General features: G+C 30.3%; 1 protein-coding gene across 4 annotated transcripts in view; it reads left to right on the plus strand.

The window, feature by feature from the left end:
• The window catches only part of LOC100167763 (transcription factor Sp9), a 73,583-nt gene that overhangs the window by 43,704 nt on the left and 13,063 nt on the right, over positions 1-16,816 (plus strand). Inside the window, exon 1 of one of the 4 annotated variants that reach the window (XM_008181526.3) lies at positions 10,945-11,621. The exons of the other annotated variants lie outside the window; for them this stretch is intronic. Coding sequence (XP_008179748.1) covers positions 11,562-11,621 — 60 coding nt within the window. The 5' untranslated portion in view covers positions 10,945-11,561. Of the gene's footprint in view, positions 1-10,944; positions 11,622-16,816 lie in introns of those variants that run through there. 4 annotated transcript variants of the gene reach the window in all.

The following is a 16,816-nucleotide window of genomic DNA, read 5'->3' on the forward strand; positions in this document are numbered from 1 at the left end:
TGGAAACAAATAAGCGTTTACCTACCTGTTTAATTGTGTACATGATGACGGCAATATTGTATCTATTGTAACTTGTACCTAAGTCTATAATTTTACTAAACCACAAAATGTTTTAGGTATATAGTATATACGTATAATATATAATATATATGTACATTTTAAAATTACTTTAATCGAAAACTGAAGGTCATGTATTACGTATATCCTAAACAATATAATAATTGTATTTTTAAAGTAATGATTTAAGCATATTATGATATTTCTTCTAAAAATGTTGTAATTTGTTTATGTTCCTTAATTCTTATTACGTTTGTTATAGAATACAATTTTTGTTTTTGATAATATACAATTAAAAAAAAAAAAATAACGATACAAATTATTTTATCCTTAAGTATAACCTATAAACAAACACAAATTAAAGTTTTTATGTATTTTGATGTATGATGTTTTCATGAAATAACAGTTTTTAAGTTTTCAGTTATAATATGTATTTTTATTAAGCAAAAAAATATAAGTTAAAATGTTGTTTTATTTTATCAAGTTAATATATTAATATAAACTATAATATTACACAGAGTTTTAAATTATAAAATATAAATTATACTCGGTACATGTTGAAAGTTCTATTTATATAGCTAACTATTTTTGTTCTACTGTCTATAAATAACTGCACACTATTATACATTATAAATATATGTGTTCGTAAAATTCAACTACTTTTGTTATATAAGTGCCCTTAAATATATATTTAAATTTTATGACAAATAAGAGCTATATAATAATATAATATAAGGTATTTAATATTTATGTGTTCATTCAAATATACTGTACGTCATATTACACATATATTTTTATTGTCATAAAAATGTATATTTAATTAAATCACGTAAATTGGTCACTTCCTATATACCTACCCTATAATAATATGATGTTTTGATAAGTGTTAACTAGACACTCTAGAGTCAAATGTACCTAGTTATTTATTAATGTTTTGACGAGACGATGACAAATATTTTATTCTTTGATTACATTTCGAGACCCTCATCCGGTAAGGCATTTTAAATGCATAATAATAATAAATATGACATAGATACTTTATACTATAGCTCTACATATAGTAATGAAAATAACTATAATAATGACGGTTACTTTGTTCATTTCCGGTTTGGAAGTATATATGACGTATATAAATACAAATGACTACAAATGGCAATCATATTATATTTGGGCTTCATCTGACGTGGGCTAAATACTTTTCGGATCGCATTTGGCGGGTGGCACGTGTGTATATATATATAGTGTCGATTTCTGCTGTATTCGACACGACGACTTTTCACTTCGGGGCACACACACACACACCAACACACTTAGAACGCCATGGTGTGCTGTCTCCAGGTTATAGGTTAAGTTTTATATATTCCAGTGGCTTTCCTGCACCAATTTATAGGAGGGAAAGGTAAATTAAATATATTATATACGTAATAGTGTAATATACTATATACAGTATACACATATGATTAATTTTACTAAAAAATTAAATTATGGCGGGGAGATTCAATGTGTCATTAAAATGGCACAAGGTGGCAGCTTTGATAGTTTTAAATTTTCAAACTATAGTACTTCGTCATACTACGCTATTATTATGGGTGCACCGCTGCAAGGACCAAAGGGTTTACTTGAATATTATGAACTTTCATATTTATTGTGCAAATACGACTATATATTAGTAACCTAACCTATATATTAATGGGTATAAGAAATAAAAACTATTCTATCCATACAATGAACTTTTCACCTTTGAATAATTATATATATAAATTATACCACAAGCATAGCTTCAATTAAGGGATTACTACCTTTTAATGTGTTAGAATTTTTAAATTTATTTAAATGTAATGTAATATATATAATATATACATAGGTGACGTGTATAAGAAGCGTCTTACCTTGACGCACCCTCGGCACGTAATCTTCTGAAAACGGAAAGTGATGAGACTCGAAAATATTCGTAGCAGAAGATAATTTTCACCGAAATGTGGTCGCATTACCTATAACTATATAAGTTATAACGCTTATAGGTATAGTTCACGGTTATACCCGCTCTTGAATACCGTACAATGTTTGTGTTTGGTTTTTACATTTGTGTTTATGAGTAAAAAGCTAGGAAATGTAATACAAGATATTCGTACCTACGTTGTACTTAAAAAATATCAAAATACATAAAATAAAAAATTACTATACAGCAGGCGTGTCTTCTCTGTTTTTTTTAGGAATTTACTTATGTATATAGGTAATACTGGTATAATGTTTTACCTATATAATATATAGTGTTTATCTAATATTATAATAAGTTACTTTTTTATACTAATACCTACCAAATTAATTAACACTTTTATAAACGTTTATACTGCGCCTATATATGCCGTAACTGCAAAATACCGCAACTTTAAACCTACTATATTATATTTTAAATATCTAACTACAACTATCCACTATACCTACTTCTACAATATAATTACATTCGTATAAACTATGAGATAATGTAAAAACGTTTTGTAAGCACGTATACCTATGTCGTATATAGGTATAATAATATTCGATTAAAATGTATAATGGCTATAATATAGTTTATGTTACAAATAATAATTTGTTATTGATTGGTGTATATTATATATACATATAAACATACATACATACACTAATTTGTTCGGTCATTAGGTTAATCCTCGTGATTCACGCCCCCGGGCCTTTTTTTTGTTTTTGGCAAAAAAAAACTCTTAAGCCCAGTCGACTCGTGCGTATATATAGATAAAACTCGTCTATCATTAGCGCGGCGGCGTGTATTACGATGTAATAATGGTCAGTTATGTAGGAGGTGTGAGTGTGTGTTAAAATGCGTTCAATTAGTCAATATAATATAATATTTAATATACACATACCTATACCTAGGTAGTTGTATGTATAATACACATCGCGGGGCGCCTTGTCAAATATGAGTACAATGTGCTCTTTCTCCGTATTATTATTTTAGCTTCGTATATACGCACTGCTCATTATATACATATATATATATCTACATACTATGTTATTATATAATATCATGAACACATCCAATAACTATACGTACCTATATATATATGTATAAGTGTTATAGCGCACACCCATTTAAATATATACACTCTGTGCTTAAATGTACTCCGCCCCGCGTTGTATACATCGCGGACCACTCGTATGTATATATAATGTGTATATATACACATAATATAATATATGTATAATACTATAATGTGTATATAGATACATCGTCGCGCCCCGTCGGCAGCCGTCCACGTTTCCCTAATAATCGGATATTTTTACGTGCCTCGCCAAGTTAAACGCTCTCGCACGTGTCACCTCCGGTAGCAATCCGTTACCGCAATCCTGTCAAAAATTGCCTATTGTCTACGCGACTGTAATAATAATAAAAACAACAATAATAATATAATACGTCATGTACTTACTATATTTACGCTATACCTGTAATACATACGCCATATAGTCTATATATACCTAATAGGTTGTAATTTCAGTAGACTATGGGTATGCCTACCATGCAGTCACAATATACTCAGCAGAATGGAATGGACTGAATGCGTTGACATTTTGATGTTATATTATAATTTGGACAGAACAATTTAATTTTGTTTGCAAATTAAAGATTTTACATTTTGATTTCGTATAGAAAACCTTGTTATATGTTCGACATGGTACAAATAAATTTTAAATTACAATAATTATACAGGTAGCCTATGTTATATTATTAACTTTTATAATATTATATATTCTCAATTATTATCGTGTCCAATGATTTCCATAATAGAATTTTATTTTTATTCATGATCTGAAGATACATATCTGTGAAACAAATTGCACTTTACACCAAGGGCGTCCGCAGGGGGGGAAGTAGGGGCAGTCCCCCTTGGCTTTTTCTGGGTAGATTATCATATAATTATTGATAATTTTAATGGCCTAAAAAAAAACTTGAAAATTCCATAACAATTCTAAATAGCGCACCAAATTATTTTTATTTTTTTGATTATAGATAACATTATACATTTTAAATTTTTAAAGGATTGTAAAAAAGTTGTACAGACAGAACTTATCATTTTGGATTTCTTTAATCTGGACTGAAAATTTACTTTAGATCTTATATTTATTATTAAAATCATGTAAAAACATGTGCAAATTTTAAAATAAAATTTAAAATTTATATTAAAAAAAACTTCAAAATGCCCCCAAATGCCACAAAAACTAACTGTCTGTCTATCTACGTATAATTCTTAAATATTTTACATTCCCTGCTTATATGAAAGAAAACATGCCACAAAAATACTTTATCACTATAATAGGATAGTGAAACAAAAAATGTAAAAAGGGAAATATTTTGCCCTCTCCTTGACAAATTCCTGCGGACGCCCTTGCTTTACACGCAGAATTTAAATATATAATGATGTTTTTTTTTATATTTATATGTAATAATATTACCTGTTATGGTAGGCAAGAACAAATAATTTAATTGTGCAATAAATGTCGGCTAAAATATTGCTCTTACTCCTCTAGTATAGTACCCAGTTTGTTGTCTAACATTATAATAAGGTCCTTATTCGTTTATGAACGCCTTAACCAAAAGTCATGCGATGCAATAATAAAATATTAAGAGCAGGCTATATATAGTGTTGTTCATCAGATGTACAAAAACAAACTAAATACACAGCACATGTAGGTAAATATAGTATTATACTGTATAAGTATATTTATATAAATCATAGGTATTAATATTTATTTTTTCAAGATTAAAATCTAAAGTTTTTTGAATGGTGTTCTTTGCAGTCGTCACATATAAGTATATCTGTATATGTCTCCAAATTAAGTTTATATTGTATATATATATATATATATGCATATACTATAAATCCATATAGGAATATTAGGAGGTAGTAACTTACAATATTGAATATATAAATCATTAGTCATAATTTTAGAAAATTAAACTATATGTACCTATATTATAATTATAATACATAATATTATATATATAATATAATATATAGTATATACTATAATATTATCGTTATAAGACGAGTCCTTTTGTTGAACCTCCAAGATAGGTACTATAGTAAATCATATATATATATACATTCACACCAGATTACCGCTGTTTGAAATTTATATGCGTAGATAGCCGTAGAGTACCTATATAGATATATAACCCAGTTGTCAGTACCTATTACGGGGTGGTTATATATAAATGACACCTGCTATATATTATGTTTAGTTTTTGGACAGAAGTCGAATCACGCGTGCACTACATCAGCAGATTCTGACTTGGACCATATGTGTCCATGTACCTATTTATATATTAATTTGTATATACATATATCTAACTATAACTAGTTTGTACCTATATACACTACATATTTAAAATATATAGTTATACACATTACCTACACATTATAAATACCTATTATATATTTTATACATATAGGTATATATAGCTGGTATAGTGGCGTCATTTTTAAAACAAATGAAACGGCCGGTTGAAACGCGACGCTCGAGTTCATGATATTATACATAATATGTATATATATATACGTCGGTGTTTTTAATATATTTAGTTTGTTAACGACAGTCGATTTTTCCACGTCTCGTATTTAGCACCCACCACCAGCCAGCCGCTGCAGGACGTGCACGAATGGCCAAAAGTAGAAAACCACTATACATATATAGGTACATAAATACTTGTGATGTTGTGTATTTATCAGTACCTACCCATATTATTTATATTTTTACCCATGTTTATTCATTTTTCTCTATGACTTGTCCAAACAAGTCGTGCTCCTCCTTTATATTATATATATTAAACGTCTCCGTCGTTATACAATATTATAAATACCTAATGCGTGTGTTACCACTGGTGTAGTATATAAATATTATATATACGACTTGCGCATGTACATATATATGTATTATGTATACGTGATCTGGGAAATTGATTACATGAAATTAATTTCGTCAGCGCGTGGTGTATATATCTATATAGTTTATACATTATGAAAACACGAAAATTAAATATGCTACACAGCTGAGTGTATATAAAGAATATATATATGTATTATAGACGCAAGTACATTTGTGTATACGTGCAGTGCAGTGTTTGTGTGTATCGTGTACACAGTATATATAGACAAACACAATGTGGGTGGTGCCGTGTGGTGGGGTGTAGTGGTGGAGATAACAGGGGAGGTACCAGAAAGCGCCTAATGTTTGGTTAACGAGCTTGTGTCTGTATCTGTGTGTGTGCGTCGAATATATATGCTACGACGGTGGCGCCTTTGGGTCGTATCATTAAGCCGACGACGACGAAAGATCGCTGAAAAATCGGTTCTGATGCAGACATCGACCGCTGCTGCAGAGGACAAATGATTTCCTCCTTGATGGCGGTATTTTTTTCTTTTCCGTCTATATATAATATATTATATATTATTCTCTCCCCTCTTGCGTTCACTCCGTCCGGCTGCCAGTCTGTCTGTTTATTCTCTCATTCATTTTATGTACATACAGATAGAGTCCGGTGCTACGTGCCGGTTGATCTATACATCGAACCCATTACCACAGAAATACAGAAGAACAAACCCAACCGGTTTAATGTGCCTTAAATATAGGGGTAGCGGAAATTGCAATAGAAATTTGGTCTGTGGCTGCTCTCACACTGTTCCACTCACACACATTAATAATATATATGTAGGAACCTATACCTACTATACACATTGTAAAATTCAATTGGCCAAAAACTCGTTAAACACACGGTCTCGTCATTAAATACTCAATTATAGCTTCTTCATTTTTTTGTTATTATATCATCATCATTACCATCAACATTTTTTAGTTTTAAGTTTTTATCTTAAATTATACTGCGTCTCTATAACATAGTTTTCTATACATTTGGTCCGTATCTGTGATGAATTATAATCGTGTAAGAAATAAAAGCGAACCTTTAAATATTGTGATTTGTGTCTTTTAAATTATGTACTTATCCTAAAACACATACATTCCTCACATATAGATTATAGGTATACACTTTAACTTTCATTTATTGAATTATTTCAGTATAGGTACCTATAGATATATTGATAGAATATGATAATATATATTATTTGAATTTTTCTCACAATACCTATAGGTAAAAACTTATTTCTTAGAAAACAATGATAATGTTTTTTTCTCCTTTAATTATTTTTGTCATTGAATGTGTTGTTTAATAATTATACATTATATGCCGGTATCAAAACAAATTTTTTTATTGCATACCTTATGAATGGTGTAAATAATGGATATGAAACTACAAACTAGAAAAGTACCTTCATAAAACGCGTAGGTATAAGTATATATATACATTCGAATAAACGTAAATATAATGTTCACGAGTGAATAATTATAATATCTTATACTTGCATAATTAGGTAGATATATATTGTATATATATATCGTAAAATTAATATAAAAATAAATTATCTGCAGTATAAATGTAAGTATGAGTATAAGTATATACACATATTTATCATATTTACACATATACTTCCTGCGCATATAGAGTATATACAAGTAAACACTAAACAAAACGGTACAATAATTGATATGCGTTTTACAATTTAAAAAATGGTTTGTACAACGATTAAATTATTGAGTTAAGCTATATATATATAGACAACTAATATAATATAAACAATTAAATAGAACACACGTAGCACCTACAATCAACATGCCACATAGATATAGTTCCTAATTATGATTGGGAATATGTATAAAAGTCAGGGAACACTATTTATAGTAATATATACATATATATTACATAATAATGGACAAATATATGCTAGTATATTAGTATAGGTATGTATATTATAAGTCATTATATACTATACATTAGTATATTACCAATAAATTAGCATCCATTATTCATTTTAATTTTCTTATATTTTCTCGACTATAATGACTAATGATATGGTCGGTAAACCGAATGATAACAGATATAATAATTAAGCAGCGTAAATTACTATTAACATCGAGATTTTTGCGATAGTTGATATAACAAATGATTAATGATGGTTTGTTTACGCCCAAAGAAAATAATATATGCCTCGCGTGAGCGTTTCTATAACTTTAAATTAATTTGATGCGAAAATTCAAACATAGGTATTTAGCTATTTTGGTATGTATTTAATAGCGGTCTTGGATCATATTATAAATTGCATTGTTTGTAGACCTGTAGTATAGGTACTGCAGTTCGGTCTATAATGGTTACGGTTTTTAACTAGTGTATATATAGACCATCATATCAAGAACATTCAATTATATATCTGTAAGTGCAATTTTCTGTAATATAACGCTTCGTTGTTCATGTTGATGATATTCATCTCACTCGAATTTGCTGTACAGATGTATATTGATCGGTGGATCACTTAAACACAATATACAACGGTGAGGGTTATATACCTTTATATACCTATATATGCGCATATACTTTATATGTATTATCATAATATACATAATACAGCTATATATTGTTTATTACCTGAACTCATGATTTACGTATAAATATATGAGTATAATACAGTGGTGTCATTTCAGTTTTTATTAGGCTAGGGCTACTTTTCACTGCTTTTCTAACTCAACATTTTTTTGACTTAGATTCTCATAACATAGTGCCATAGTGGTGAAGGGGGTAGGGGGTAAATTTGCCGAATTAAGGTTGATGTAAATACTAGACTGAGGCAAATGCCCCAGTTTTGCCCTCCCTCCCAAATTACGCCTCTGGTATAATAATATAAACACTACAGTACCTATATATACTACCAGCTATACCTTGTATTAATATAGGTAGCACATATTACAGGCATATATGCTACATATATGTATATAATAATTTATAAATAGGTATACGCACGTCATCAGTGCCAAAGATTTTTTGTTCACAAATTTATCTTTATATAGGAGTACCTATATAAAGTGTTTGGATAAAAGATTTCTATATTTTGTTAACTGTGTACCTATATAATATGCATGCGCAGATCGAGAGTATTGGAACCACCGTTGGTTGGCAAGGCCTTGCACAATTTTGTAAAATCAACATAGCTATAATATATACGTCTATAGGTATATACATATTACATATGTAATATACCTACTTACCAATATCAAATCCAAATTATTATATTATACATACTTACATAAAAAAGACAATACATTTCAATGCGCTTGTTAATCTTATCCTTATATCTAATAAATATAGGTATACTATATGTATACATATTATATATACCTACGTAAGTGAGTAGTGACAATGTTCACGCTAATGCGCGTATTACGCAATATAATAATACACGTGTATCTCAGCACGTGCTGCAAAATCGCGCTGCAGCTCATATAAACATAAACGTATAATATAATGTAACTACATTACATATGGTATAATTTTACGATATACCAGCAATCAGCTATATATATACACCGCTGGCCGCAATATTATATATTTTATATCGGTTATAACAATTGGAAAGACCACCTACTAAGGGCGCAGGATGGGTTATTTTCAGGGATGGGAACATGTGCAGCAGAATTTTCAAAATATTTATTTTTTTTGAAGCATGCTATAAAAATTAAAAATTAAAAATTAAAATATTGTTTATGATTTGTTTTAAATCTTTCATATACCTAATGGTTATGAGTACCTATCTATATGTCCATTATGCAATTAAAATAAAAACGGTTTTATGCGTACATAGGTACCTATATAAACTATATGTAATTGTAATATATATTATTTCTATATTTAATTAAAGGTATACCATAGCTAAGGGTATAAGTAATATATATTGTGTTTGGTTGATTATATTCTCTTTAAGCGCGTCCATCACTCGGAAATTTGCCAACATCTATTATAACACGTTAAACCTGCAAGTAGAATATTATACAACTACTATAAAACAGTATGTATATAGTTAAGCGTAGTGGATATATTAAAATATTTAAAAATACTAAAATTTATTCACAATAAAATACGACATGCGTATAGTATAAAAAAGCGGCCGCTCTAAAGCTTTCGATGTATAACAAAATAATAATGTACCTATAGGTATACACAATATTATTATTTATATGACCGCGCGTGTATAATATACTGTACCGGATCCGTCCGAACGATATATATTGACAGGCGTCGGCATCCGTCAAAAGTGTAGCTATAACTATATATACATAATATAGATATTAGATATTATGCGTATATTATATTGTATATAATATAATAATATTTGTAGCGTAAAATAAAATATTTATACTAACGCAAATTATACTATTATGTTACTATGTTATACACTACAAATGCATGCGCGGACACGAGAACGCGTTGAATATTATTGTTATTACTATTGCGGTATAGGTACCTAGCTACCTATCAGCCCGTAATATACCTAAGTACGTGTTTAATACATACACACGCGGTGTGTATATACCCCGGTATAATATCTTATAATAATATGAAAATATACAGCGTCACCGCCCAGCGCGGCAAAATGTAAAATATCGATCGTCGACCGGGCGACACCGGCGCGGCGCCACTTTCGGTGCCGCGCGCCTCCTCGTATAATACACAGTGTCGGCGGCGGGCCCAGCGTCGTCGTCGTCGTCGTCGCCGTCGTCGCCGGTGGTGGCGGTGTCGTCGTCGGCGGTGGGGGCAAAGGAGCACCGCCGCGGTGGGGCGTGTCCCGGGCGCCCCTATTTAATTGCGGTTTACGCGCGGTCGGGTGGCGGGGAAACGCGACGACGACGCACGCCAAACGTGGGCGTGTCCGTCCATTGGCCGCCGGGACCCCGACAATCTCCGCCCACTTGTAGCGGGACGCCGCCGCCGCCGCCGACTGCCGTCCGCGTACAGTCGCTCCGATCGCGGTCCCGAACAGTCTACACACATTGCCCGTTTCGTTATAATCGCACCGCGGTCTCGCGCGACGTTCTATTTTGTTGTTGTTTTCGTTTCGATTCACACAGTTTTTGATGTTTCGTTTTTTATCGGTTTTCGATTCTATTATGTTTTTCATTCGGTTTATTTTGTCGGACGCCGTCTTACACGCGCCGGTTTGAAAAATGTACGATTTTCGTTGTCTGAGAACCGATTAAAATCCGTGTTATCTATATTATATGTTAACACACGCATGCGTAATATAACGTAATATTTGTTGATACAAAATTATACTATTATGACACGCGTTGTAGAGTATCGTTGAATTAATACGTCGCCGACACTATTTTATTATACGAACATATTATAATATACCGAGTTATGGTCGCGACCAGAACACTAACAATATCATACTGACGGACGCCGAGCAAGAGCACCGCACACAATACTTACGCCACTTGCCGATCGCGGGTGACGACGTATTGTAGGTATCATTATACCCTGATACAGTACGGGGCATAATATACGAAAAGCACTGAAATAATCGGTCACACGCGAGAACAACACCATGTTGGCCGACTATCCGATATCACGCGTACCCGGTGGACCGCTTTACAACACGTCTGTGGTAAGTTCACGACGAATCTATACCTAAACTATATAGCTGTGTGATAATGAATAATTATAATGTTTATCAGTTGTCTATATATACATTGTATATATTATATAAGTCATATAATTAACGCAGAGTAGTGTACTTAGAAATATATATATATGTTATCTTGTATTTCAAAAACGTTTCGCTCAATTTGATATATGATTTGCTACATATACCTTTGTAGGTATAAACCTGCACGCTGTTTATTACCTATAAAATCTTTCAATGCGTAGTTTAAAATATCCGTTTGTTAAACGCAAGATAAAATAAGTGCAAGATAATACATCTACCTATATTATAATATAGAAATAGGTAGGACGTATAGGTACCCTATAATATAGTTTAAAGTATGCAGGGTACTGGATAGCTATTACAGATGAATTTTCCACGAGAATAGTACCTAAGTACTTATGTACTTATATATAGTATATACCTAGATAAATATATATCATAATTTAATACCTATATTATAATACCTATATCAACCATGGATGAATTTTTTTTTAAATTTCCCATCAGTAATAGACAATTTTAATGTTAAAACATGTGTGCACGTATTTAAATTGACTCCTGCAGTCGTCGAGTTGTTAACACATTTCGAGTGCACCTAGCATGTCCATTTACATTCACAGTAGCTTCATCATCTATAATACTTATACCTAAAGAGGAGTGTACCTACATACGGTGTATGAATATATTATTTAAAAGAAAACCGCAGATAATCTAACGTTTTTGTTTAAGCTTTTGCGTGTATAACAATACTAAATTGTAGCGTATCTAATCATTAATGTATATATAATATCTTTGTGTCTAATATATACCCACCTATACTCATTTAATTAATTGAATACCAATGGAACAATATAATGAACTCATTTGAAAACTACTGAAAAGAGAGTTTATTTTTTTGATTATATTCTTCATTATATTTAAGTGTTCTTTGTGGTGTAGATATATCATCGGCACTATAAAACCACCATAATATTATATATGCATAGTATAAGGTAGGAATATAGTTTATGTAATGTTTACTTGAGAGTGTGGTGCTTTGCTAATACGATTATAATTAGTAAAAGGTGGCTATAAATTATTTTTTAAATTATACCTATGTATGAATAGATATAATATAGGTACATATTCTCAAAAAAAAAAATAATAATAATAATTAAATGTATTATACAACGACCGATATACCAGAGAAAAACAATAGACGATTCGTGAAATATGTGTCAGAAAATATGACGTTTATAATGTGTTTTTATACGTGTAATGTATTCTGGGTCGGCATGGGATCAAAGGGCTACTCGACGGGGGTGCGAATCGTAAAACGAGCCTGTAAAAATTATTGTATTTTCTGGTATACCTAAAAATCGCGGTGCGTATTATTATTATGATTATTATTGTCGTCTGCAAAGAAGCCGCCTTCTCACTTCTATTATATTTATATATAATATATATAAGTATATACGCAATATGTACGCGCTATATATAGAAAAAGAGAGGGATTGGAGTTTTTGTCACATTCAAATCTTGGACTGGGTCTTATGTTATTTATTGGTTCCAATTATATACATGCGTTTATATAGATTGTTCTCACCCCAAATATATTTTTAAGGGTAGTCTGTTATATTATAAAATAAACGAGGATTTTTGCACGTGAAAACCTTACACTATACTGCAGCATAAAATATGCTATATCATTTTCGTTTCTGGGAACACATTTAAATATAACATAGGTGTAAGTAAATAGGTACCTACGTGTGATATTTTTTTAGAGAATGTGATGAATTTCATCGAACAATAAGTTTATCTTATTTATTTATTATCGATGTATGTTGTATGTATATAATCACAATAAATTATCTTTATATTTTTGCCGAAATAAACAGTTTATAGAGGCAATGAACATGTGGTGAAGTGTACTATACAGTATAAGGGTCCAATATGGCAGTAGGTATATGACGAATTCAAGAGCTCAATTACAACTTCCATGCATATTACCACTTTAATATAATTTATGCCTACCATATTATTTTAATTGATGTCAAAGGGGTTGATTACATATTTAGAAACTAAAATATCTATCATACCAAAACACCAGTACATATTATAGTTGTAGTATTGGTACTGGTAATAATTCTATATTATATTATATATTATGATATTTTAGGTATTATAGTGTATTACGTCAGGAAATAACTGAATGCCATAAATCATGGGTATTTTTCGGTTTCTCTGTGTTTCATATTCCTTTTCCCGTTTTACTTGAAACGTATTATAGGTACTTATACCCCACATATGGTTACATAATAAAATACCTATATATATTATTTGCGGCCACATAAATATTTAGTGGTGACACGTATACGCAAGAATATAGTCTAGTATACAAAACCACAAAAAGGGGTTTTACAAAAGACCTACAAAATCCTGGGTGCATACCACAAGCATGCGTATTTATATACATGTTCAGGATATTGCGTCCCGCTGATACTATATTCTGTCTCGACGGGTGTCGGCCGCCGGGTTTTAACCCTCTTCGAGATTCACTGCGTGTGCGATTGTCCTCTTATACACTCACATATATATATATAGGCTCTTAGTCGGCATGGACGCTGGTCAACGTGTCATCGTGGGAAAGGGTCCAAGAAACGGTTTTTGTGTGGAAAGGACAGAAAAAAATATCGCTACTGTAGACCGACCGACCATAAATTTTCAGTCAGATTGAATGAAAAAATAAAAACGTTTTAAAAATATATAATGCGTTATAAATATATATAGGTATATAGGAACTGTTGTTATAACGGAAAAAAAGATACATAAATATAGTATATGTGCGCAGGTAACGGGTTTTTCGGAAGCAGTGGGTGTCGACCGTTGACTGGCATTATAGCCTTTATTATTATTATTATTTTTTTTTTACCTATAGAAAGATCTTAACCTGCCGCGTTAACCCTGTTTTTGCGTATGAACTATATAATAAAATATTACGTTTTAACGGGAAAGAATGGGTAAAGGTATATACAAGGTACTTATATACAGTTCACTTCCGTGAATATATATATTATAAATATTATGTCATCAGTTAGAATGATATAGAACGTGGGAGGTTAATACCTACATAAATATATTGGTACCTATATATTGTATAGTTAGGTGTACAACTGCAATGTCATACTATTTGGGTTCGTATACTTACCCGTAGGCTGTAGGTACTATATATAACATATTTATATATTACATCTTGTTATATATAAGCAATAAGCATCGTTAAACATTTATAAGACTATGTAATTCTCCACACCTTAACAGTTTGATATCTATTATACCCCATGCGAGTATAATATATGACTTTACCTATATACCTATACTTATTTATATTATTTGTAACTAACTCCAACGCCCGCACATTTAAGTATATATATTATATACCTATAGGAATGATATAGGTAATATAATAGTAGTAAGGTGTACCTACGAATATTATAATGAAACTTATATCAGTCGTTGAGTTCATTTGATATACCGCGGCTGCAGGTTTAAATTGAGGGTTCTATGATGTATACATATATTATATAATATATAAATTGTTTATTACGGTGGTTAAACAACCTTCATGCGTAGATAAGATATTTGCCAGTTTACTACAATTGGATAAATACGAATGACTGCAGTTGAATTATTTTCTACCATTATATAGGTATGCGCAATGCGCATATCAACGTTCGACATAATATATTAGTTTATGCACACAAACGTTGGCTATGTAAGTGTTAAACAAAACTTGCGTATACCTACTCTATGATTATAAGCACATTACAAGTAGAATATTATATATATGCGTATCGTGTATGTTTTTTTTTCAATTTAAATATATTCACGTTTTATATCCTTGGACGCGCCTAATGACTTATACATATTATGAGCCAACAATTTAGATTAACATTAATAATGTATTCACACGTTACCTAATATCATTGTTACAATAAGTTAACTTATTAAAGTATTATTCAGTGTAGCGAATAATTTTTATAAATACCTTAAAGATCAGATCATTCGACATTCATATTATGATTGTTATTCATCCAAGGATGATGATTAAGTATAGGTAGTGTAGACGTACCAATATGGTAGGTATACCTATTGCCTATATAGTATACTATATAGTCTAAAGGTATAGATACTAAATATTCTTAGAAATAGTTGATACTTATTGGCAAAATATGTAGTTAAAAAATGTACATATGTATTTATAGGTTAACTAGTTATGTTAGTAGGTATAATTAACAATTATATGATACGTAATAGGTCCATGCAATGATAATATATATATTTATGGTAAAATTGATTTTATATTATACAGGTAACTTATGAATTTGATCAATTATACATTTCTATGTCACGAAATAATAAAATCAATAAAAGTTGTAAAGGACATCGGTATATCTTTATAATTGAAGTATATGCATAAGTAGTATGTAGTAAATATTATACATATTGCATATAGTTACCTACTAATAACATTATTATTTATTTAATGAGTCAATATAATTCTCGTATTCATAAAACTTAAAAATTGTTTATAATTTGATAATTTTAGAAAAGTTTAATTACAAATTGTATAACGTAAAAAATAATTAGTAGAGCAAGGACATTGCATGCGTTCATGTATTTGCATATTTTGTCATTTTTTTTATTTTTGAGTTTTTAGGGCATACCTATTTATGATTTTAAGGTCATATTTCTATTTTTAGGCCATATTCTTAAATTTGTTCCTAACAAAATTTTTTTTTAATCCAGATTATATTTGAATAATAATTATGGCTTCAAAAAAATCGAATCATTTTCATTGAATCGAACAAAAAGGATTTTTACATAGCTACCTAATATATAAAATAGCTTCAAAATATATGACAAAATAAGTTTTTAGTTTAAAAACTCCTTCTTTAATACCATTTTAAATAAAATATAGTTGAGATGTAGGTATTAATGTATAATATGATTATTATATCTGATTTAATATGGTTATAGACTATATATAGTGTTGTAGCGACATAAGAATATTATATAGGTTTTATAGTGAATGCAAAATGAGAAAAATCTTGTTCCAATTATAAGATACTTAGGTATAGGTATAATTTATATGTAAATTATTTATTGTTCAT

The sequence above is a fragment of the Acyrthosiphon pisum genome, chromosome A1 (assembly GCF_005508785.2).
Source record: "Acyrthosiphon pisum isolate AL4f chromosome A1, pea_aphid_22Mar2018_4r6ur, whole genome shotgun sequence".
In the NCBI taxonomy this organism is placed as follows: Eukaryota; Metazoa; Arthropoda; class Insecta; order Hemiptera; family Aphididae; genus Acyrthosiphon; species Acyrthosiphon pisum.